This window comes from Centropristis striata, unplaced genomic scaffold (assembly GCF_030273125.1).
Source record: "Centropristis striata isolate RG_2023a ecotype Rhode Island unplaced genomic scaffold, C.striata_1.0 Scaffold_26, whole genome shotgun sequence".
Classification (NCBI taxonomy): domain Eukaryota; kingdom Metazoa; phylum Chordata; class Actinopteri; order Perciformes; family Serranidae; genus Centropristis; species Centropristis striata.
In genome coordinates this window covers 43,493-68,433 of record NW_026739042.1, presented here as the reverse complement: position 1 = coordinate 68,433, position 24,941 = coordinate 43,493, and the positions used below count along the sequence as shown (strand labels likewise).

The 24,941-nt window shown below is 39.6% G+C and overlaps 2 protein-coding genes across 5 annotated transcripts; both read right to left on the bottom strand.

The window, feature by feature from the left end:
- Positions 1–6,735: 6,735 nt before the first annotated feature.
- On the bottom strand, positions 6,736–10,984 carry LOC131967759 (uncharacterized). Of its 4 annotated transcripts, none has more exons than XR_009393819.1 (8): positions 10,341–10,984; positions 10,003–10,248; positions 9,734–9,919; positions 9,486–9,646; positions 9,124–9,168; positions 8,881–8,946; positions 8,334–8,655; positions 6,736–8,191 (listed from the first exon to the last, which is right to left on the bottom strand). XR_009393819.1 is itself a non-coding variant. In XM_059328700.1 (8 exons), the coding sequence occupies exons 1-8, from the start codon at positions 10,413–10,415 to the stop codon at positions 8,442–8,444; spliced, it is 903 nt and encodes a 300-aa protein (XP_059184683.1). In that variant the 5' UTR covers positions 10,416–10,984; the 3' UTR covers positions 6,736–8,441. The 4 variants fall into 4 exon arrangements, 3 of the variants coding, with proteins under 3 accessions (XP_059184683.1, XP_059184682.1, XP_059184684.1); XM_059328700.1 differs by having other exon boundaries at positions 6,736–8,460; positions 8,551–8,655; XM_059328699.1 differs by having other exon boundaries at positions 8,179–8,655.
- Positions 10,985–12,101: 1,117 nt separating this feature from the next.
- On the bottom strand, positions 12,102–14,901 carry LOC131967752 (uncharacterized). Its single transcript, XM_059328692.1, has 4 exons — positions 14,825–14,901; positions 13,853–14,377; positions 13,694–13,759; positions 12,102–12,206 (listed from the first exon to the last, which is right to left on the bottom strand). The coding sequence occupies exons 2-4, from the start codon at positions 14,375–14,377 to the stop codon at positions 12,102–12,104; spliced, it is 696 nt and encodes a 231-aa protein (XP_059184675.1). The 5' UTR covers positions 14,825–14,901.
- Positions 14,902–24,941: the final 10,040 nt, after the last annotated feature.

The window sequence follows — 24,941 nt, the reverse complement described above, 5'->3', positions numbered from 1 at the left end:
TTTAAAGTCAAAATTCTCTAGGCAGTAAATCTGAGTTGTTTTCAAGCCCAAGTTACTGATTAATGACCTTATACACATTTCACCACTCAAAGCGGCTACGTTTGCACATCTGCATGTAGTACTAGTAGTACATGTTTTACTAGAGAGAATGCAAAATAACTTTCCCAATTATCAAAAGTTTCTATTCAGTTCCATAGAGAATACATAAGGGTAATTTTTGACCCATGTGTGCAAACTTCACGTAATTGTTTCATATTAACATAAGAGGAAATAATTACTTGTAGCAAACAAAACATTTAATAGTAGGAATATTAAATAATGAAATAAATTGATTTTAAAAGATATGGCAAAGAAACACTCAGCTATGCATGACACAAGTACAGGTCATTTTTTACCAGTCTTGTGCATTAGAATGGGTTTGCAGTGCCTGTGCATCAAAGGTTAAAATAGAGGACTGTTTATATCCATCTTAAGCCTGATTTCCACCGGGCGCGTTACTGCAGCGTCACGTCATTGTCGCGTCGCGTTCGCCGTTGCAAATAGGTAACACTCTAATCAATGAGAGCATTTCCACCGGGCGCGTTGCGCAACGTTACATCAGCGTATCTACGCAAGCATTAGGTAGGACTTCTATTTCTCCGTGAGACGCTGCCAAATTGCGTAAATCTCAACAGAGCAGATCGCACCAGACAGGAAGTCCGACTCAGAATCAGCGTAAAACACTTCCGCCCCCTTTCAAAATAAAACACAATACACAGTTCACGCAGCCTAAAACTACTTCACCTCAACATTATGTTATGACCGAGGCACCAGATCAGCAATCAATCAATCAATCAATCAAAGGGTCTCAGAGTACCAGCGACACGGACGACAAGAGACTGATTGTTGAAGTGGAACATCATACAATCATTTATGACATAACATATTGTTTTTATAAGGATAGATGTCAGATCAACAGATCTTTCACCTCAGAGAAGCAAAGTAAGTTGCTGGTTGTTGTTGTTTACTTTTTACAGTCTATGGATAAACTGTGTGTATAAATAGAGTTTAGAGTTTATCACGGGATCTCGCGGTACCCCGTATGGTCAGGATTATCGTGTGATCTCGCGTGTATACGACCGGCTCACTAAGCTGACGTGCTGCTGCTGTAACGCGCCCGGTGGAAATCCCCAGTAAGAGGATCATACAGCACAGTGACTGACCTTTAATACCTGAAATAATGTTGTCCAGCTCTTCATCAGATGCCAAATGCTGGTTATCGAATGGTTCAAGGACATTTGGTTTCAATGGGTCTCCGCATTCAGTGGTGGAGAATGATGGCCTCCAAGCATCGTGTTGATGCTGCAGGGATCTTCTCACGGATCGTGGCACTAGGGTGTGTTGTGCGAAGAAGTTATGCTGTGCAAGGCCCTCTCTCTCTGGTCCACATTGACACAAATCACAAACTCATAAGGTAGAGTAAAATAGATAAATAAAAATAATAAGTTATGCAATTATCTACATACTGAATGTTGGAAGTAAGTGGCATGTCATATGCATATCATAAGAACAGTCATAGTTATATTCTGTTTTTTTTCCACTACTTTAACAGGTACAATATTGTGGTCTTCGGTGGAGTAGATCAGGGATGGCCAACCTGTGGCTCCAGAGCCTCATGTGGCTCTTTAGGCCGCCTGCAGGGGCTCCCCGTGGTTGAGACAAAAAAAAATATATACATATTTTTACATTAAAATGTTCATTTATCAATGGAGTAGACCAAAAGCTATTTGTATTACTCAATTGTAAAATTGTATAGCCTTTTTACAGCATATTTTTAAAACGTTTTGACATTTCAGTCAACTAAAATATGTTTCATAGTTTACGAAAGTCTCCGGCCCGGTGCCTTAACCTTTAAGTTTTGCCAACTTTGAGTTTATTTTTAAGTTCCTAGATATAGACTAGTTTTTAATATCATGTTAATAAATGCTCAATATGACTATCAATAATGTTTGTAGGCTAATTTAGACTTATTAGGCTGTTTAATTTTCATTTTAGGCTCAATATAAGGTTTGGGGCTCCATTCCGCGATTTTCTCTTTTTTTTTTTTGGCCAACAGTGGCTCAAGATTTTGATGTAGGAATGTGAAGCCCCCATTTCACAAACAGTGACTGCCTTTTTGCCTGGAAAAACATGCCTGTAAAACCTCTGGGCGATTTTGAAAGAACCCCCTAAAACCTGAAGTTTTTCTGGAAATTCAACAGAAGATTTTTCAGCCTCTGTAGCAGATAGAAATGAAATTCAAAAAGTATTTGAGAGCTGATACCCGTGGCTTTCATGCGAAGTTGAGTTTATTTGTCCAAACCTTCATAAAGTTTTTTAAAAAATCAACAACCTCAGCAAATGTTTCATTTGACTGAATAAAAATCCTATGCATAATACTAATACATGCCCATCAGCAAGATGCAAACATGATAGGACCATTGGAAGAAATAGACATAGTTCTCATTAGCCTACTGTAATAAAAAAATATATAATAATAATAATAAATAATAATAATACATTTTATATATTGCACTTTTCAGGGTACTCAACGACGCATAAAGTAACATAAGACATAAACAGTCATGATTTCTGATATCATCACAATCAATTATTATTATTATTAATATTAATATATTATTAATAATATTATTATTATTATCTCCAGATGGCCACAAATCTGTCTGTTCTTCGGTGAAAATATGTCGTCTAAAAACATATTCCTCATCCATAAATGCCGGTCGATTGGTTCCGAGGGTTCAAAGTCCGGATCAGCAATAAAATTATCTGCGCTGTTTTCATCAGATCTCTTCCGTCACTTACTGCTGAGCTCCTCCGCTGTAGTCGTCTTCCGTCATGATTTATAAGTTCTGGAAAAGTCCGATGTTGCATTGTGACACTCCCGCATGTATTCTGATCATGATTCTGATGTATTTCATTGGCCAAGAGACCGAAAATAGGTGGAAAAAAATACAAATACTACAAAATGACATATCGGCTGTCCCGGCCTTAATGGTAGAGTGACGCAACAGCGATCCCGGTTTCAATGGTAGAAATGCGGTAATGCTTTCCCGGCGTAAATGGGTTAAGATGGTCCCCTACTCCAACATTTTTTTTTTAAATGATTGGGTCATTATCAGGATTCTGCGGAGATTAATGAACAGCTGATAATTTGAATTGGGTGTGTTGAAGCAGGGAACCATCTAAAACAAGAAGGAGGGCAGGGGTACTCCAGGACCAGGATTGAGAGGCACTGCATTGGACCAAATACCTGTTGCTCGTTATTTTGTCATATAAAATACTGCCAACACTCTGAGTGCACAGAAACTTTTTTTGCAAGCCCTGCAGCAAAGCTATTAACAGAATAATTGCATTGGCCAGTAGAAATCTGGGTAACACTTTCTTTGAAGACTACATCTATTGTGCATTAAGAGCGCATTCATAGTGAATTATAATGCTCATTATAATCAATCATAATGCATTATGACTGCATTCATAAACACATATAAAGCTTCATGATGCACTATATCAACAGTTATAAATATAGCTTATAATGACTTATAAATCCAAGTGTCTTATGAGTGCTCTTGACTGGTTATAAACTACAGGCTGACTGATGAGGCTTATAATACATTACAACTACTCATACCCCTCTATACACACACCTCAACAATCAATTGTTATAAGGACTCATAGGATGCCATAAGTATAAATAAATGATCAATGTATGCTTTAAGTAAAGTGAGGTTCATATAGACGCATCTATAATGCAGTATAGCTAATCATGATGTTTCATAGTTGGCGTTAAGTAAAGTGTAACACATTTTCATGCATTTAAAAGAAGCTATGCTGCATCATAAGTCATTTCGTCAGATACCAAATATAGAGAATTACACTAAGATTAGGAATGTAACGGTAAAGCTCAGTTTCAACCTGTAGGGGGCAATCCACGTGCATATTTTATCCACAAAATGTATATTTTTAAGATTCACAGATTTGGAGCTCAATCAATCACCAACACTACTTAATACGTAGATATAAGGGTTTACATATGAAAACTTTGGTTTTGGGATCTGTGAATCTTAAAAATATACATTTTGTGGACAAAATATGCACGTGGATTGCCCCCTACAGGTTGAAACTGAGCTTTACCGTTACATTCCTAATCTTAGTGTAATTCTCTATATTTGGTATCTGACGAAATGACTTATGATGCAGCATAGCTTCTTTTAAATGCATGAAAATGTGTTACACTTTACTTAACGCCAACAATGAAACATCATGATTAGCTATACTGCATTATAGATGCGCCTATATGAACCTCACTTTACTTAAAGCATACATTGATCATTTATTTATACTTATGGCATCCTATGAGTCCTTATAACAATTGATTGTTGAGGTGTGTGTATAGAGGGGTATGAGTAGTTGTAATGTATTATAAGCCTCATCAGTCAGCCTGTAGTTTATAACCAGTCAAGAGCACTCATAAGACACTTGGATTTATAAGTCATTATAAGCTATATTTATAACTGTTGATATAGTGCATCATGAAGCTTTATATGTGTTTATGAGTGCAGTCATAATGCATTATGATTGATTATAATGAGCATTATAATTCACTATGAATGCGCTCATAATGCACTATAGATGTAGTCTTCATAGAAAGTGTTACCGAAATCTGTATGGAATTCCTGTTAAGATCAAATAATCATTCTCACATTTGTCTATACTTTTCAAATACAAAGCATCTTAGGTGAGCAGTGACAAATCTGAGATAGTGTAGTGCTGCTACATGAAATACTTGTCTCTTTCTGCTAAGAATATGTAGGATACATTTCTAAGAACTGTAGCTTGATTGATTACAGCCTACTTAGATTTTTTAAAGGCGATTAGAGTTGTAGGTAGTCCCTATTAACTTACATCTTCTTGCATTTCTTGCAAAGGTTAACAATTCAGATGCAGCTGAATGTATAGGTGTGTATTTCAGATCAAATTTATTTGAGTGGCTGTGTGTAAAGATGTAGGGTCGACCTATATTTCTTTTTATGGTATGATACCACACTGCAAGATGTAAGCCATAAGTCTGATGGAATAGCTGAAAGCAGATGTAACATTTCCCACGTGGTTTTTATTGCAGATCATGTACTTGAATGCTGCAACAAATAACAAAGCAACAACTGCATTCTCATCCTTCATGAGATCAACCCAGCTCCATGGCTTACCATCCAGGTATTCTGCCAAAACGAACACATACAGGGATAAATGGCTGTTTTAAATTTCATATTTAAAAAAAGAAAACATGTAAAGCTTTCATTTTACCTCTTAAAGTTAAAGTAAACCTTGTTAGATTAATTGTTAAATTCATTGTCATTAAAATGCATTTTCATCGTAGGGTAAGAGGGGATCAGGGTGTCGAAAATGTGGACATTGCACATTACATGTTTGCCACACGGGAAACAGGAGGAGCAAGCTTTATTTCTGGAAAGAGCATACACAATCAGAGGTTAGTTGTTTAAGTCTTGCATTTTTTGAATGCCTAATTATTGTAGTTGTTGCAGTTTTGTTGTTCAATGAAAGCATAAATTGCAGTCTAAATTGAAGTCGACCAATTCAAATTTCATTCTAGAATAGAGTGACTTTTTTTTGTCAATTTGTGTCTTTTTGTGGCATTTTTTTTGTCATTTTGTGGTCAATTTGAGTCCCTTTTTGCCATTTTATGGTGAATTTGAGTCCTTTTTTGCTTAATTTTATATAATTTTGTTGTCATTTTGTGTCATTTTTTTGATCATTTTGTGATCAATTTGATTCTTTTTTGGGTAACTTTGGGTGTCTTTTCTGACAAATCCCAAAGTATCAAGTTGTTACTTTCCAAGGAGTCTCTGGCTTGAAGCTGACTGCTATCAGTTTAAAGGTCCATTCTGACCTCCTGAGTGTGTAACAAAGGACTTAGATTAAAAGTAACAATGAATATTAAAAAAAAAGTATATACATGCACAGACAGAGATGTTTTAGTTGTTGTCTGCTTCATTATTTCTCCAAAATTTGTCATATCAACGGAGTTTGTATGATCTGAACTGTGCGTGTGAGATTGTGTTCAGTGAGCGGGGGTCGCGGACAACATGCATGTTAAATTGGGGGTCGCGACTCAAAAAGGTTGAGAACTACTGCTCTGGAGGAAGATGGTCTGCTTGATATCTCTGGTTTGGTACACCTCTTTGGTGTGCACTACATCTTTCTCCCTCGACTCCGGGCTGACCTTGACACCTTCACCAGAGGATGGAATAATCATACTCTACCAACAGAAGGAGGTCTCACTCCCGAACAGCCGTGGTGTATGGGACATCTACAAGATCTAGACCAAGGGGGAAGACTTGAGGTACGTCATTATAAAAGGACAGCTCACATAAGATGTAAAACACACAAATGAGTTGTAAAAGTGTGTGGTAAGCTGACACCAATCTTGTTTTCTGACAGACTATTATCAGAAGCAATTGGACTGTGGAACACACTGGCCAATATCTTTCCTGACAGCATGGTTATGTCTAATGATGAGCTTGTCATGATTTGTGTAGATTATGCAGATCATTTTCACTAACAAACCATGATGCCTTTGTTGGTTGCAGTGAGTGAGAGGCACATGACATGTTTAAAATCCTTGGCAACAGTTCAATAACCAGTAGTTTTCATTTCTATATTGAGTATAAACAGATACACTTTTCAGGGACAGCTGTTTATTTTTATAAATGAAATACACACAGCAGTTTGACATATTGAAAAACAGTCTTTGACGTGTTTTTTTTTGTCTTTCTGGATCTTTAGGAACTGCAAGACCCAGACATTGACTGGGAGAGTGTCGTACTGCGAGATGACTAATTGAGCAGTTGTGGTTCCTGAAATTGCATGCCCACTGGATGACGAAGCCCTGGAGGAACTTCAGAGAACTATTGATCCTCTGGGACATTCTCAGTCACATGGTCGGGACTTGTACACACAATTTTTGCACAAGGTGTCTGACATTACAACATGAATAGACACATTAGCCGGTTACAGGAACCTTGTTTTACAGACATTCTGAACATTTTCCAACAAATGCACAGAAAAAAAAATCCTGTATGAGGTATTGAAAAAAAAAAAAAAGAACAAATAAATTAATCACAAAACTTCATAACTTGTGTCTGTTTTCAGATCAAACAGCCATTGGCATATTAACTTCTTGTTTTGAGTAAACTTAGAGCTATGAAGCTCTGTGGAATCCACCACCATATCGCACTGCCTCACTCAGGATTCTTCTAAACTCAGTGTAAGTGCTAAGATGCTGTACTGGAAAAGTCACAGTCTGAGTGCATGCACTCACTATTGGGTAACAAACCGAGTGGTCTCCAAGCCTTTCCCTGCATTTGTAGCAGGCTGCTTTCTGCTCTCACACTGCGTTGTGTTGAAATAATAGAGACGTGGTTGAGTATCTGTGGGGTTTATTCTTCACAGGGGAAAAAAAACACATGCGTTACACAGGAGCCACACAGCCACTCTCCACAAGAAAAATAAAATTCACATAAACCACAATAAAATTATACATGACACAACACAATTTCAAATCAGCATAAAAGAGAAATAAACAAGACGTTTCAACTAGCACAAGGCTTAGTTAGCTAACTCTGAATGCATAACTAGATTTAAAATTAAATTTATAAATTGTAAGTCATTGTAAGCTTGACCAACAGATTCATAAGCTTCTTACATATTATATATGAACATATTGTGGTTTTGAATGGAAAAAAAGGCGAAAATAGAGAGAAAGAGAGAGCGCTTTATCTTAAGACTCACCCACTTTGAGCACACGCAGCTCTTTGACGCTAGGTGGTGTAACGCCAAAACAACTCCCCAGAGGAACAAAAGGCATGAATTGATGACCACCACTTTTTTACAGGCAGAACATTTTTATATTTTTGGGAAGTTCACAACACAAAAAAAGTATTTTGTTTCGGGAAAACAAATAATCAAAATTAAATAAAAAAAATTTACCTGGCTACACATTCATGGTCAAAGTTGCATTTTATTTTGAAATGTCTCTTTTCATGTGGGAGGATGTGGGATTGCCCGGTCATCCACTGGAGCACATGTGGCACTTCAAGAGCTTCTGTGTCACCAGCTGCACTGTCTGTCTCCCCATCTGTGATTCATATATTTTTCAAATAACATGAATTTGAGAAACAGTTCAGAGTTTTTTTTTTTTTTTTTTTTTTAAATCCAAGAACATTTATGCATTTGGTACATTAAATGATGCTACGTGTATACTATATAGTACATTATACCTGGCATTTAAAGCTCTTCTAAGAAATCTTGGAGGAAGTTGATAATCTTCCTCTCAGCTCTTTTCTTAGATGTCCCCTTTTCACTGTAATGTGGCTGGCAGTTCATCATCATGAAATCAGAATCAGGCTATGAAGAGAGCGAATGCAGATTTGGCTAAATATCTATAAGTGTACAAACTCAGACTATTAATGATATACAAAATGGAAATTGTCATACAGAACAAACAACGCCATCTGGTCCACCAGGCCATACAGTTCCATGCCCTGTCTCAGTTGCTGCAGCATTGGAATCACACTTGTTGTAGAATGTAGGACAATTGCTCTTTGAAGAAAAGCACAGGAAAAAAAAAAACAACAAAAAAAAACACTGGTTTGAAAAGTTTTTTTTTTTTTTTAATGAAAAATATTTAAATTGATAATATTGTTGCTATTTTGTTTATTTTCTTCTTTTTAATTGATTGTCAATTTGTATGTATTATGTATCACTGTGAGAAATGTGTTACGGTGTAAAATTAAAGTGAAATGTTAATAGTTTTAAAACACTTACCGAATGATGCTTTCCTTGCTGACCAGTTTGATCTGGCTGGTGTATCCACAGTTGGCAATTTCTGACCTTCAGGGACACATAGCAGAAACAACTGTCAACCACATCAGCACCTCAACACTAGACGGGGATCATCACACATGGTATACCCAAAAAGCCACTTTCTTTAGCCATGGCAAAGTATCCTCAGAAACCCATGGTTTCAAAAAAAAAAAAAAAAAATAGATAAATGAACACACAACTTACCATATAGAGCGCTGATCTACCACCTCTGCTATCCATGCCAGATTCCTGTAAAGAAGATATATTTTTGGGGTACTTTGGTTTGCCTGTTAGAGCCTCTGAAATATATATCCAGAGGCTCTATGATCACACAGGCAGTAAGCCTCCACGCCACATCAAGGCACTACCCATGTGGAGGTTCATTTTTTTTTTTTTTTTTTAAATACAAACAACTATTTACATTAATATATAAAAAAATAAAATGTTTAAATACTAAACTATTAAAATATTTCAACTACTATATAATAAAATCCTATTTTTTTTTTGGGGGGGGGGGGGGGGGGGGGGGGTTGTTTTGTTTTTTTTAAATACAAACAACTATTTACATTAACATATAAAAAAATAAAATGCTTCCAGCCAGATGCGGCGCAGAGCTGGTCGAACGCAGCTTTTTCTCTGGTGTTTTTTTGGCTGGGCTCAGGAACCTTTTTCGTATGCGACGGGCAGTGATTGTGAGGCTGCTGTCACTGCTCTTCCTTGGAGACACCTGTAAGAACAAGAACAGGTATGCATAGGGCCATGAATAATTAAAAATTCACTGTGTTGTGATTGTGATGACAAGGTTTGGACCTACTGGTGGGGGTGATGGCAGGGGTGCTGCCAGCTCCTTCTCCTCCAGGCTGGACATTACAAAGAGCTGGCGCATTAGCCCAGCCAGGGCCACCGTTTTGTGGAGCGCATAAAAGCTCTCCTGGGTGGCCACTGAGTGACACATGAAGGAGGCCACTTTCTCCCGGTCCTCCTTGTTGGACTCGAAGTTCTACAAAGAGAAGATGAAAATTGTATCAGTATTGATTACATTGACGAGATGGACATTTTCTGTAGGGAGGTTGTTATACTCACGTAGGTGGCCACAGCGCTCCTAACATCCAGGAGGGAAGGACTCCCCGGCAGTCCCATCTCTGCCCAGGCCCTCCGGACGTAGCGGACCATGTCCTTGGCCTGGCCCTTCCCAAAGGAGAAGAAGTACGGGTTGGTGGCCACGCACCTCCTCCTGAGGTCAAGCCACCGCTTACACCACCCGTACTCTTCTCCATCAAGGTAGAGTTGGGCCAGGCCAAACTTTCTGAGGGTTTTGTGGTCCCTGACCTGACATAGAACAGACAGCAAAAAAAAAAAGAATGGTTTTAACCTTAAACATCATAAAACAAATCAATATTTTACACTGAATTTTAGCTTACATTTATGAGGTAGCCGATGCCGTCGTCCCCCAGGGCCTCCTTCACCTCTTTCACCCTCATGCACGTTAGTGTCATGAGCCGGCTCCTAGATCATGACAAAACAAGGAGACCACACATGTATTCAAGTTATAATAATTAAGTTTCTTTATGTTGCTTTCGGTTAATTAAATAAACATTATTTTATGTGAGTCAGTATATCAGTGGTTAGGTGTGTGCATGCATGCGATGTGGTGAAATGCAGGTGTATAAGCCAAAGTAACCAACCAACTAAACAAAACCAACATAACCAGACCAACTAAACAAACCAAGGTGGTGGCTATGGAGGAGAAAGAGAGAGAACTGAGGCCTCAGCTCCTCTATATAACCTCAGTGATTGAACTGGAGTCAGGTGTGCTCCTCCAGCCTCCTCCAGCCTCTGCAGACTGGAGGAGTGGCCTGTCCTGTGGCTCCTCCTACACAGGAAGAGAAATCCAGAATGCCACAACACACAGAGGGGGAAGGGATCATCACATTAGCACACCGGTTCTGTGGCCATATATGGCCACAATGTAGGCCCCAAGGTAGCCAAAGAACCGGTAGCGCATTGGTGGGTGCCCCGTGCTGTCGTCCCCCAGGGCCTCCTTCACCTCCTTGACCCTCATGCATGTGAGCACTCCTGTCCTGTGGCCATATATTGAGGCTATGTAGGCCCCGAGGTACCTGAAGAACCGGTAGCGCGTTGGTGGGTGCCGGGGAGGGGCCTTCTCAATGTCATCTGAAATGAGAGCAAAAAAAATAGAGAGGTTACATTATATCTGCATAATGATGTAAATGAAAAGAGCAGTGTGTGTGTGTGTGTGTGTGAGAGAGAGAGAGAGAGAGACGGGAGAGGGATGGATAGGGAAACAAGGGATGAGGATGAGTTTACCCAGGAGCTCGGGGATCTTGGCCTGGGCCAAGGACTGGCAGGTCGCCAGGGCTTCCCGGGTCACCAGCCGCTGCTGCTTCTGGTTCCAGGTTTTATTTCAACCTGGCGACCCAGGACCGTGCGACCTGCCATCCTGAGCACCTTCTTCAACTCCCTCTGGACTTGTTTTAGTTTCCCCTTTGGCAGCCGGCAGTGGTGAGGGGGGGTGTCAAAGAAATACTCTATGAAGCAGAGGGCGTGGCCGACATAGAGGGAAATGGTGGAGGGGGCCAGCCCGAACTTTTTTAGCAAAACCGGGTATCTGTGGAAAGAGCAGAATGGATTTAGTTTCTATCAGTCTTGTAATTACATTTCTCAGCTGCTGCTTTCAGAGTTCAATACTTACAACTTTATGAGCTGGAGGTTGGCCAGGAATTTCCAGGTCCAGTACCGGACCTCCGTCCAGCCAACCATCATGAACTTCACGAAGGCCTTGGCCCGGGATGCCTTTGAAATGGCATTCTCTGCCATTTTCACGGTGCCGCCCTGCACCGTGACGAACCCTGTGTAGTCCTCCATGTATTTCTCTGTACAGATAGAACAAAGATGTGATGAGCATAGCATGACAACCCTCCACACACAGGAAATGTGTTGTTTCTTACCGATGGAGGGAGGGAAGGAGAGGTTCCTCATTTTGGAGGCCTTTGACTGGCCTCCAAAAATCGGTCCGAGGACCTTCTCAAATGAGGAGACTGTTGGGAGCTTAGTAGCGTCCTCCTATAACAGAGCAAAGCACAGGAGAGACGTGTAAAACGTATTGTTTAGCTTTGTTATTAAATATAATTTAGCCTCATTCAACAATTCCACTCTCTAGTCTAACTCACTTCCTTGCTGCTGTCCTCCTCGTCCTCGGAGGTGTCGCCGTCACTGAGATTGGAGACAATCTCAGCCAGGCCCCTCTTCGTTGCCTCTTCGTCCTCCTGCAACAGACAATGTGGAAGCAACACTTGTCCCTCAGTAACAGTTAATTTGTAAATGAATTGAACCAATGTTTTAGTAGGTTTGCCAAAAAATTATTTCAAGAAATCTTTCGTATCATCTTTTATTATTCTGCCAAATCAAAGATCAGGTCATTTAAAGCTGTCTTTTGCAAATGTACATGCTACATGTCTGTTAATCTGCCATAATTACCAGGTAATACAACATAGTTACAAGATGGGATACACTGATACAAATGATTTCACTCACATCTGAGTCTTGCTGCTGCTGCTGCTGCTGCTGCTGCTGCTGCTGCTGCTGCTGCTGCTGCTGCTGCTGCTGCTGCTGCTGCCTCGCAGCTTGGAAAGCCACAGCCAAGCTCCTCTTGGCCCAAGCCGCGTTGACTCTGGGTTTTTATCCTTTAAGGAGCGCCTGAACCAGGTGCTCCCAATCCGCAATCTGCTGATGGTACCTTCAGGGACACATAGGAGAAACAACTGTCAACCACATCAGCACCTCAACACTAGACGGGGATCGTCACACTAGGTATACCCAAAAAGCCACTTTCTTTAGCCATGGCAAAGTATCCTCAGAAACCCATAGTTAAAAAAAATATATATATATATTAATGAACACTCAACTTACCATATAGACGCTGATCTATCACCTCTGCTATCCATGCCAGATTCCTGTAAAGAAGATATATTTTTGGGGTACTTTGGTTTGCCTGTTAGAGCCTCTGAAATATATATCCAGAGGCTCTATGATCACACAGGCAGTAAGCCTCCATGCCACGTCAAGGCAGTACCCATATGGAGGTTAACTATTTTTTTTTTTTGTAAATACAAACCATTTATATTAATATCTAAAAAAAAAAAAAATGCTTAAATACTAAACTATTAAAATAATTAAACTACTATATAATAAAATCCTAATCCTAATTTTTTGGTTGTTTTTTTTTAAATACAAACAACTATTTACACCCTAAATACTAAACTATTAAGTATTAAAATAATTAAACTACTATATAATAAAATCCTTTTTTTAAATTCAAACAACTATTTACATTAATAACAAAAAAAAAATGCTTAATACTAAACTATTAAAATAATTAAACTACTATATAATAAAATCCTAATCCTATTTTTTTTTTTTTTTTTTTTTTTAAATACAAACTACAATTTACATTAATATATAAAAAAATAAAATGCTTAAATACTAGATACTAAATATTAAAGTATTAAACTATTTACACTAAACTCTCCTCCTCACACCCTGGAAAGGACCACCTTGGCCCTCATGCTCAGCTTTTTTATATCTGCTGCTGCATGCTGCTGCTGCTGCCGCCGCCGCTACTGCAGCTTTCAGTTGCCTGGATAGACACAGTGAACAGATGAATAGAGAACACATTTAAAATCAATACTGATTACAACACCAGCTGTTTTTGTTTAATATCAGCAAAACATGCTCCACACTGATAGACGCTAACCTGCAGCCTTGTTGGAGGGGCCACTGGTCTCTGGAGGCCGCTGGGGCCCTCACCTGCTGCTGCCGCCTGAGGATTTGATTGCAACAAGAAAAAGTGTTAATTTATGATGACTTACATTTGATCACAGCATTGTATCCAATGTATTTGAAATTCACTTACACGGAGGGCTGCATTGGAGGCCCGGAGCTCCTCTACCTCCTTCTCCAGCTCCTGCACTCTCCTCCTGAGGCTCTGGCAGGCAGGCAGCTGGCAGAGAGGAGTTTGCCCTGCACCTCCTTTGACCTGCTTCTCCCTCTCCTCCTGCTCCCTCTCCTCCTCCTCACTCTCCTCCTCCTCCAAGTCCAGGATGGACTTCAGGGGCGGGTTCGGCTTGGTGGCCCTGAGGTCCCTCAAACGCTGGAGAGCTGCAGTTCTCTTCGCAGCCTCCAGAATCCTCTGGAGGCCTGCAGCTGTCATCTCGTGACGGTGGCTCCTAATATGCCTCTCCAGCCGGGGACAAAACTTGCTCTGGCAGCCTGGCACAGGGCAGGGTCCTGAGCCCAGGTTTACCCTGCCTGTGGCAATCTGGTTGAGGATGGCCCTCTCTGCCACATTCTCAACTTTGTGCCACGTTTTGAGGTGCTTGGCCACACCCTTCAATACTTTGTCACAAATCGGACACACGCCATCATTTTTTGTCTTCATCTTAAAGGAAAAAAATAAATAAAATCAGTGATTTGCAACTTATAACTGCCTCTTTAAAATTCTGCATTTCCACTCAAAATGTCAATAAGTAAAGTCAATAGTCAACAGTTATAACTTTGTAATAGACAGAGAGATACATAAGTCAACAGTCAAAAGTTATAACTTTGTAATAGACAGAGAGCTACATAAGTCAACAGTCAACAGTTATAACTTTGTAATAGACAGAGAGCTACATAAGTCAACAGTTAAAACTTTGTAATAGACAGAGAGCTACAGGATCAACCACACACTACTTCCCATCTATCCTTCACAATAAAACAATAAAATCAGTGGTTTGCAACTTATAACTGCCTCTTTAAAATTCTGCATTTCCACTCAAAATGTCAATAAGTAAAGTCAATAGTCAACAGTTATAACTTTGTAATAGACAGAGAAAGTTCCTCTTACCTTCACAGACAACTCCAAACTCCTTTCTGACAGTACTTCTTGTTTTCTTATATAGGCTCAGATTTTTTTGTCTGTTTTTTTTCTCTGAGTGCTTTGATGTCTTGATCTTTAAAAATAGGCTCCGCCCCTCGGCGACACTTCAAGGCGCCTTGAAGTGTCGCCGAGGGGCGGAGCCTATTTTTAAAGATCAAGACATCAAAGCAATCAGAGAAAAAAAACAAAAAAAACTGAGCCTTACTTGAAAAAAAAGCGCCTATGGCCCATTTCAGAATTGCGGGTACATTTGAAGTTTAGAAAAATTAAGAATTTTATTTCATTTTTTTCCATAAAACCTTTTTAATTCCCATAGAGAATACTTTAAATTTAAGACTTCCAGCATTTGCCAAGCTTAAACATGTAAGATTTAAAATATTTAATGTGAAAATCATCGTAATAACAGTAAAATCAGTCAACTCTGTTGCAGACAAATTAGGGTAAATATGTATAGTACTCAAATGTAATACATTTTAAAACCATGTCTTTCCTAAGAGAACTTTTGTCTTTACATCAGCTAATTCAACTTTAAATTTTCTAAGATAAAGATTCCTTTTTCAGGAGTAAAATCATTGACACATTTAATTGGAAAGTTGCCAAGACAGTTTGGATTTTCTCTAAATATTGCTCCAAAAATTAATGAAACGCTTTGAAATTTCATGTATAGTGAGAATGTTAATTATGACACAGCTTCTGGTTACTTTGTCAACAATAAAACATATTTAATTCACATGTTTTAAAATAAAACTGTGACAAACAGAGTTGACGCCTATGTAAATGGAGTTGACATGAATAACAGAGTTGACAAACTATGTGTAAAAGGCCAAAAACAGTCACTCTGTTATCATTGAAATTTTGAAACATGTAACAGAGTTGACAATAACAGAGTTGACATTTTCCACCATTTTGTGCTTTAACTCCACATGCTAGCTTAAAACCAGATACCACATGTCATGAATAAAACCATAATTTTATGAATTTTCATCATATAATTGTTTTTAAAAAAATGACTGACAGATTCACTAGAATATCCTAGTAACAGATTTGACATTTAATGAATCTACTGTTGGTGTATTCTCAACATTTTGTACAAGTTAATGAGAGAGAAAGTTTAACATTCATTAATTCCCTCCAAATCTTCTCCAAAGGTTTTTTATATGGTTTTATAACAGAGATAACAGAGTTGACCGGATCATAGGGACAGATAAAAAATATATATTTTTAATGTTGAAATCCCATGTATTACAGAAAATAAATACTCTGTGCAACTGTAAGTATAAGTATTTATAGAATTAGCACAAAAAAACTGCTAATTTTAATGAATTATTTTATGTTAATTCAATATGAACATGTGAATCACAAGCTGAAGACAGCCAATAATTGGTGGGTAGGAATCATTTAATGAATATTTTACATATAAATTGTACCTAAAATACACACCAATCATTATTATTGGGGAACATTCAATATAATTAGCAATATTATTTAAAACAGATCCAGTAAATACTTTTTTAGGGGGAAATAATCAAAAGTTTTTCTGGGAGACGCGAAATGTACCCGCAATTCTGAAATGACCCCTATATGAAAAAATAAGAAGTACTTTTTATGACTATTTTTTTTTCGTCAAAATAAGCCTTACTAAGCTTTAATGAATGAAAATCTAATTTTCGATTAACCCTGACCCCTCTGAAGGTCCCTCAGGTCTGAAACGTGGCACACTTATTGCCCCTGACACTCCAATGAACATATTAAAGTTACAGACTTATAGCTCAAAGCGTTGATGAGTTAATTATGAAAAAAAGACACAGAAATTTGGATTAAAATGAAATTCATGTTTATTGATTGTGTCCCTGAGATAGGCCCAGAAACAAATTTCCATGTGATTTGGACAATTTTTGTGGACGTGGCGGGCCTTAATTATGTTGAAAATATGATACATTTCTGGGGCCACCCTGGGAAAACTACTGGGCCGATCGGAACCAAATTCACATCACAGACATATCTCGGACCAAGGAACAACATATTAAAAAATCAGCTTCCTATGTCCTGTAGAAAGATTTTTACTCCCATGTGTCCAATCTCTCAAGGAGGTCTCAGGTCCTAACACACAGACGGCCTGTTCATGAAGCTATGAAGCAGAGGGCGTGGCCGACATAGAGGGAAATGGTGGAGGGGGCCAGCCCGAACTTTTTTAGCAAAACCGGGTATCTGTGGAAAGAGCAGAATGGATTTAGTTTCTATCAGTCTTGTAATTACATTTCTCAGCTGCTGCTTTCAGAGTTCAATACTTACAACTTTATGAGCTGGAGGTTGGCCAGGAATTTCCAGGTCCAGTACCGGACCTCCGTCCAGCCAACCATCATGAACTTCACGAAGGCCTTGGCCCGGGATGCCTTTGAAATGGCATTCTCTGCCATTTTCACGGTGCCGCCCTGCACCGTGACGAACCCTGTGTAGTCCTCCATGTATTTCTCTGTACAGATAGAACAAAGATGTGATGAGCATAGCATGACAACCCTCCACACACAGGAAATGTGTTGTTTCTTACCGATGGAGGGAGGGAAGGAGAGGTTCCTCATTTTGGAGGCCTTTGACTGGCCTCCAAAAATCGGTCCGAGGACCTTCTCAAATGAGGAGACTGTTGGGAGCTTAGTAGCGTCCTCCTATAACAGAGCAAAGCACAGGAGAGACGTGTAAAACGTATTGTTTAGCTTTGTTATTAAATATAATTTAGCCTCATTCAACAATTCCACTCTCTAGTCTAACTCACGTCCTTGCTGCTGTCCTCCTCGTCCTCGGAGGTGTCGCCGTCACTGAGATTGGAGACAATCTCAGCCAGGCCCCTCTTCGTTGCCTCTTCGTCCTCCTGCAACAGACAATGTGGAAGCAACACTTGTCCCTCAGTAACAGTTAATTTGTAAATGAATTGAACCAATGTTTTAGTAGGTTTGCCAAAAAATTATTTCAAGAAATCTTTCGTATCATCTTTTATTATTCTGCCAAATCAAAGATCAGGTCATTTAAAGCTGTCTTTTGCAAATGTACATGCTACATGTCTGTTAATCTGCCATAATTACCAGGTAATACAACATAGTTACAAGATGGGATACACTGATACAAATGATTTCACTCACATCTGAGTCTTGCTGCTGCTGCTGCTGCTGCTGCTGCTGCTGCTGCTGCTGCTGCTGCTGCCTCGCAGCTTGGAAAGCCACAGCCAAGCTCCTCTTGGCCCAAGCCGTGTTGACTCTGGGTTTTTATCCTTTAAGGAGCGCCTGAACCAGGTGCTCCCAATCCGCAATCTGCTGATGGTACCTTCAGGGACACATAGGAGAAACAACTGTCAACCACATCAGCACCTCAACACTAGACGGGGATCATCACACTAGGTATACCCAAAAAGCCACTTTCTTTAGCCATGGCAAAGTATCCTCAGAAACCCATAGTTAAAAAAAAAAAAAAAAATATTAATGAACACTCAACTTACCATATAGAGCACTGATCTATCACCTCTGCTATCCATGCCAGATTCCTGTAAAGAAGATATATTTTTGGGGTACTTTGGTTTGCCTGTTAGAGCCTCTGAAATATATATCCAGAGGCTCTATGATCACACAGGCAGTAAGCCTCCATGCCACGTCAAGGCAGTACCCATATGGAGGTTAACTATTTTTTTTTTTTTGTAAATACAAACCATTTATATTAATATCTAAAAAAAAAAAAAAATGCTTAAATACTAAACTATTAAAATAATTAAACTACTATATAATAAAATCCTAATCCTAATTTTTTGGTTGTTTTTTTTTAAATACAAACAACTATTTACACCCTAAATACTAAACTATTAAGTATTAAAATAATTAAACTACTATATAATAAAATCCTTTTTTTAAATTCAAACAACTATTTACATTAATAACAAAAAAAAATGCTTAATACTAAACTATTAAAATAATTAAACTACTATATAATAAAATCCTAATCCTATTTTTTTTTTTTTTTTTTTTTTTAAATACAAACTACAATTTACATTAATATATAAAAAAATAAAATGCTTAAATACTAGATACTAAATATTAAAGTATTAAACTATTTACACTAAACTCTCCTCCTCACACCCTGGAAAGGACCACCTTGGCCCTCATGCTCAGCTTTTTTATATCTGCTGCTGCATGCTGCTGCTGCTGCCGCCGCCGCTACTGCAGCTTTCAGTTGCCTGGATAGACACAGTGAACAGATGAATAGAGAACACATTTAAAATCAATACTGATTACAACACCAGCTGTTTTTGTTTAATATCAGCAAAACATGCTCCACACTGATAGACGCTAACCTGCAGCCTTGTTGGAGGGGCCACTGGTCTCTGGAGGCCGCTGGGGCCCTCACCTGCTGCTGCCGCCTGAGGATTTGATTGCAACAAGAAAAAGTGTTAATTTATGATGACTTACATTTGATCACAGCATTGTATCCAATGTATTTGAAATTCACTTACACGGAGGGCTGCAATGGAGGCCCGGAGCTCCTTGTTCTCCTTCTCCAGCTCCTGAACTCTCCTCCTGACACTCTGGCAGGCAGGCAGCTGGCAGAGAGGAGTTTGCCCTGCACCTCCTTTGACCTGCTTCTCCCTCTCCTCCTGCTCCCTCTCCTCCTCCTCACTCTCCTCCTCCTCCAAGTCCAGGATGGACTTCAGGGGCGGGTTTGGCTTGGTGGCCCTGAGGTCCCTCAAACGCTGGAGAGCTGCAGTTCTCTTCGCAGCCTCCAGAATCCTCTGGAGGCCTGCAGCTGTCATCTCGTGACGGTGGCTCCTAATATGCCTCTCCAGCCGGGGACAAAACTTGCTCTGGCAGCCTGGCACAGGGCAGGGTCCTGAGCCCAGGTTTACCCTGCCTGTGGCCATCTGGTTGAGGATGGCCCTCTCCGCCACATTCTCAACCTTGTGCCAGGTTTTAATGTGCTTGGCCACACCCTTCAATACTTTGTCACAAATCGGACACACGCCATCATTTTTTGTCTTCATCTTAAAGGAAAAAAATAAATAAAATCAGTGATTTGCAACTTATAACTGCCTCTTTAAAATTCTGCATTTCCACTCAAAATGTCAACAAGTAAAGTCAATAGTCAACAGTTATAACTTTGTAATAGACAGAGAGATACATAAGTCAACAGTCAAAAGTTATAACTTTGTAATAGACAGAGAGCTACATAAGTCAACAGTCAACAGTTATAACTTTGTAATAGACAGAGAGCTACATAAGTCAACAGTTATAACTTTGTAATAGACAGAGAAAGTTCCTCTTACCTTCACAGACAACTCCAAACTCCTTTCTGGCAGGACTTCTTGTTTTCTTATATAGGCTCTGTTTTTTTTGTCTGTTTTTTTTCTCTGATTGCTTTGATGTCTTGATCTTCAAAAAATAGGCTCCGCCCCTCGGCGTCACTTCAAGGCGCCTTGAAGTGTCGCCGAGGTGCGGAGCCTATTTTTTGAAGATCAAGACATCAAAGCAATCAGAGAAAAAAAACAAAAAAAACTGAGCCTTACTTGAAAGAAAAGCCAAATTCACATCAAAGACGTGTCCCGGTCCCAGGAACAACATATAAAAAAAATCATAATGTTAGGTCAAGTGGAACGATTTTTACAGTTGTTTGAAAATATGCCGAATTCCGGAACCGACCCGGAAAATCTACGGGACCGATTGCAACCAAATTCACACCACAGACGTGTCCCGGTCCCAGGAAAAACATATAAAAAAATCATAATGTTAGGTCAAGTGGAACGATTTTTACAGTTGTTTGAACATATGCCGAATTCCGGAACCGACCCGGAAAATCTACCGGACCGATTGCAACCAAATTCACACCACAGACGTGTCCCGGTCCCAGGAACAACATATAAAAAAATCATAATTTTAGGTCAAGTGGAACGATTTTTACAGTTGTTTGAAAATATGCCGAATTCCGGAACCGACCCGGAAAATCTACCGGACCGATTGCAACCAAATTCACACCACAGACGTGTCCCGGTCCCAGGAACAACATATAAAAAAATCATAATTTTAGGTCAAGTGGAACGATTTTTACAGTTGTTTGAAAATATGCCGAATTCCGGAACCGACCCGGAAAATCTACCGGACCGATTGCAACCAAATTCACACCACAGACGTGTCCCGGTCCCAGGAACAACATATAAAAAAATCATAATGTTAGGTCAAGTGGAACGATTTTTAAAGTTATTTGAACATATGCCGAATTCCGGAACCGACCCGGAAAATCTACGTGACCGATTGCAACCAAATTCACACCACAGACGTGTCCCGGTCCCAGGAACAACATATAAAAAAATCATAATTTTAGGTCAAGTGGAACGATTTTTACAGTTGTTTGAAAATATGCCGAATTCCGGAACCGACCCGGAAAATCTACCGGACCGATTGCAACCAAATTCACACCACAGACGTGTCCCGGTCCCAGGAACAACATATAAAAAAATCATAATGTTAGGTCAAGTGGAACGATTTTTAAAGTTATTTGAACATATACCGAATTCCGGAACCGACCCGGAAAATCTACGGGACCGATTGCAACCAAATTCACACCACAGACGTGTCCCGGTCCCAGGAACAACATATAAAAAAATCATAATGTTAGGTCAAGTGGAACGATTTTTACAGTTATTTGAACATATGCCGAATTCCGGAACCGACCCGGAAAATCTACCGGGCCGAATTCAGCCGAATTCACAGAAAAGACGTGTCCCCCTCCCAGGAACAACATATAAAAAAATCAGCTTCCTAGGTCTGGTGGAACGACTTTTATTCTCATTTTTCCAATTTGGGTGGTGGTGGTTGAAAAAGAGAGAGAAAAAAAAAATATTATTATTATTTTTTATTTTTTATTTTAATTTTTTTTTTTTTTCCATACTTATCACCGTGCATTCCCGCCACCTGCGGCCGGGAATAGCCCCCCGGAGGCGGCTCGAGTCACACGCGAGCTCCCCCTGAAAAGATGGGAGTGATAGAGATGAAAACAGAAAAAAAAGGAGAACCAGAATTTTCGGCGGGTATTCCCGCCTCCTGCGGCCGGGAATAGCGCTCTGAAGTCGGCTCGGGGCACACGCGAGCTCCCCCTGAAAAGATGGGAGTGATAGCGGGCATTCCCGCCGCTCATGTCCGAGATTCGTGCTCTGAACTCGGCCACGGCCCTCCTCTGCTCTTCCCTTGCTCTGCCCCAGAACCTATATCCAAAAACCAATAGTAATTATACCCGAAAAGCCATTACACAGTATATAAGTATCCCCAGGAACTAAATCCAAAAAGCCATTGTAAGTATACCCAAAAAGCGTAGAAAGAGTATATAAGAAAAAATGAAATTTATTTCGTTTTTTTTTTTTTTTAAAGGTCCCACAGGTCTGAAACTTGGCAGACTCATTGCCCCTGACACTCTGATGAACATATTAAAGTTTCAGACTTATAGCTCAAAGTGTTGATGAGTTATCGAAGAAAATGTTTCAAAATTGGGCATTTAAATTCAAACGATATTGCTTTTTGGTGATTTTTGTCACTTCTGAAGGTCCCAGAGATGTGAAACTTGACACAATAAATGTCCCTGATGGCCTCATCAATATATGTCAGTTTCAGCTTCCTAAGTCAATGTTTTGGTCTTTGGTGCAGGATAATATGCATTTTTCACATTTAACGGTCACCTTTGACCCCTGTGAACGTCCCACAGGTCTGAAACTTGGCACACTCATTGCCCCTGACACTCTGATAAACATATTAAAGTTTCAGACTTATAGCTCAAAGCGTTGATGAGTTATCGAAGAAAAGGGTTGAAATAACTAGGCCTCATTTGCATCCTGACTTGATTTAGCATTGCTTTTTGGTCATTTTTGTCCCTTCTGAAGGTCCCAGAGATGTGAAACTTGGCACAATCAATGTCACTGATGGCCTCATCAATATATGTCAGTTTCAGCTTCCTAGGTCAATGTTTTTGGTGTTTTATTCAGGATAATATGCCCTAGAAGCTGACCTTTCACATTTAACGGTCACCTTTGACCCCTGTGAACGTCCCACAGGTCTGAAACTTGGCAGACTCATTGCCCCTGACACTCTGATGAACATATTAAAGTTTCAGACTTATAGCTCAAAGCGTTGATGAGTTATCGAAGAAAAGGGTTGAAATCAAAAGGCCTCATTTGCATCCTGACTTGATTTAGCATTGCTTTTTGGTCATTTTTGTCCCTTCTGAAGGTCCCAGAGATGTGAAACTTGGCACAATCAATGTCACTGATGGCCTCATCAATATATGTCAGTTTCAGCTTCCTAGGTCAATGTTTTTGGTGTTTTATTCAGGATAATATGCCCTAGAAGCTGACCTTTCACATTTAACGGTCACCTTTGACCCCTGTGAACGTCCCACAGGTCTGAAACTTGGCAGACTCATTGCCCCTGACACTCTGATAAACATATTAAAGTTTCAGACTTATAGCTCAAAGCGTTGATGAGTTATCGAAGAAAATGTTTCAAAAATGTTTCAAAATTGGGCATTTAAATTCAAACGATATAGCTTTTTGGTCATTTTTGTCCCTTCTGAAGGTCCCAGAGATGTGAAACTTGGCACAATCAATGTCCCTGATGGCCTCATCAATATATGTCAGTTTCAGCTTCCTAAGTCAATGTTTTGGTCTTTGGTGCAGGATAATATGCATTTTTCACATTTAACGGTCACCTTTGACCCCTGTGAACGTCCCACAGGTCTGAAACTTGGCACACTCATTGCCCCTGACACTCTGATAAACATATTAAAGTTTCAGACTTATAGCTCAAAGCGTTGATGAGTTATCGAAGAAAAGGGTTGAAATAACTAGGCCTCATTTGCATCCTGACTTGATTTAGCATTGCTTTTTGGTCATTTTTGTCCCTTCTGAAGGTCCCAGAGATGTGAAACTTGGCACAATCAATGTCACTGATGGCCTCATCAATATATGTCAGTTTCAGCTTCCTAGGTCAATGTTTTTGGTGTTTTATTCAGGATAATATGCCCTAGAAGCTGACCTTTCACATTTAACGGTCACCTTTGACCCCTGTGAACGTCCCACAGGTCTGAAACTTGGCAGACTCATTGCCCCTGACACTCTGATGAACATATTAAAGTTTCAGACTTATAGCTCAAAGCGTTGATGAGTTATCGAAGAAAAGGGTTGAAATCAAAAGGCCTCATTTGCATCCTGACTTGATTTAGCATTGCTTTTTGGTCATTTTTGTCCCTTCTGAAGGTCCCAGAGATGTGAAACTTGGCACAATCAATGTCACTGATGGCCTCATCAATATATGTCAGTTTCAGCTTCCTAGGTCAATGTTTTTGGTGTTTTATTCAGGATAATATGCCCTAGAAGCTGACCTTTCACATTTAACGGTCACCTTTGACCCCTGTGAACGTCCCACAGGTCTGAAACTTGGCAGACTCATTGCCCCTGACACTCTGATAAACATATTAAAGTTTCAGACTTATAGCTCAAAGCGTTGATGAGTTATCGAAGAAAATGTTTCAAAAATGTTTCAAAATTGGGCATTTAAATTCAAACGATATAGCTTTTTGGTCATTTTTGTCCCTTCTGAAGGTCCCAGAGATGTGAAACTTGGCACAATCAATGTCACTGATGGCCTCATCAATATATGTCAGTTTCAGCTTCCTAGGTCAATGTTTTTGGTGTTTTATTCAGGATAATATGCCCTAGAAGCTGACCTTTCACATTTAACGGTCACCTTTGACCCCTGTGAACGTCCCACAGGTCTGAAACTTGGCAGACTCATTGCCCCTGACACTCTGATGAACATATTAAAGTTTCAGACTTATAGCTCAAAGCGTTGATGAGTTATCGAAGAAAATGTTTCAAAAATGTTTCAAAATTGGCCATTTAAATTCAAACGATATAGCTTTTTGGTCATTTTTGTCCCTTCTGAAGGTCCCAGAGATGTGAAACTTGGCACAATCAATGTCACTGATGGCCTCATCAATATATGTCAGTTTCAGCTTCCTAGGTCAATGTTTTTGGTGTTTTATTCAGGATAATATGCCCTAGAAGCTG

What these genes read in the sequence shown, in the direction of transcription:
- LOC131967752 (XM_059328692.1), bottom strand. Translation starts at nt 14,377, where the DNA reads ATGAAGACAAAAAATGATGGCGTGTGTCCGATTTGTGACAAAGTATTG. An exon ending in CCTCCAATGCAGCCCTCCGT is followed by an intron (nt 13,760 to 13,852) that starts GTAAGTGAATTT and finishes TCAAATCCTCAG; the next exon opens with GCGGCAGCAGCAGGTGAGGG. An exon ending in CCCCTCCAACAAGGCTGCAG is followed by an intron (nt 12,207 to 13,693) that starts GTTAGCGTCTAT and finishes TGTCTGTTGCAG; the next exon opens with GAGGACGAAGAGGCAACGAA.
- LOC131967759 (XM_059328699.1), bottom strand. Translation starts at nt 10,415, where the DNA reads ATGACACTAACGTGCATGAGGGTGAAAGAGGTGAAGGAGGCCCTGGGG. An exon ending in GCATCGGCTACCTCATAAAT is followed by an intron (nt 10,249 to 10,340) that starts GTAAGCTAAAAT and finishes GTTCTATGTCAG; the next exon opens with GTCAGGGACCACAAAACCCT. An exon ending in TTATTTTTTTATATGTTAAT is followed by an intron (nt 9,169 to 9,485) that starts GTAAATAGTTGT and finishes TCTTCTTTACAG; the next exon opens with GAATCTGGCATGGATAGCAG.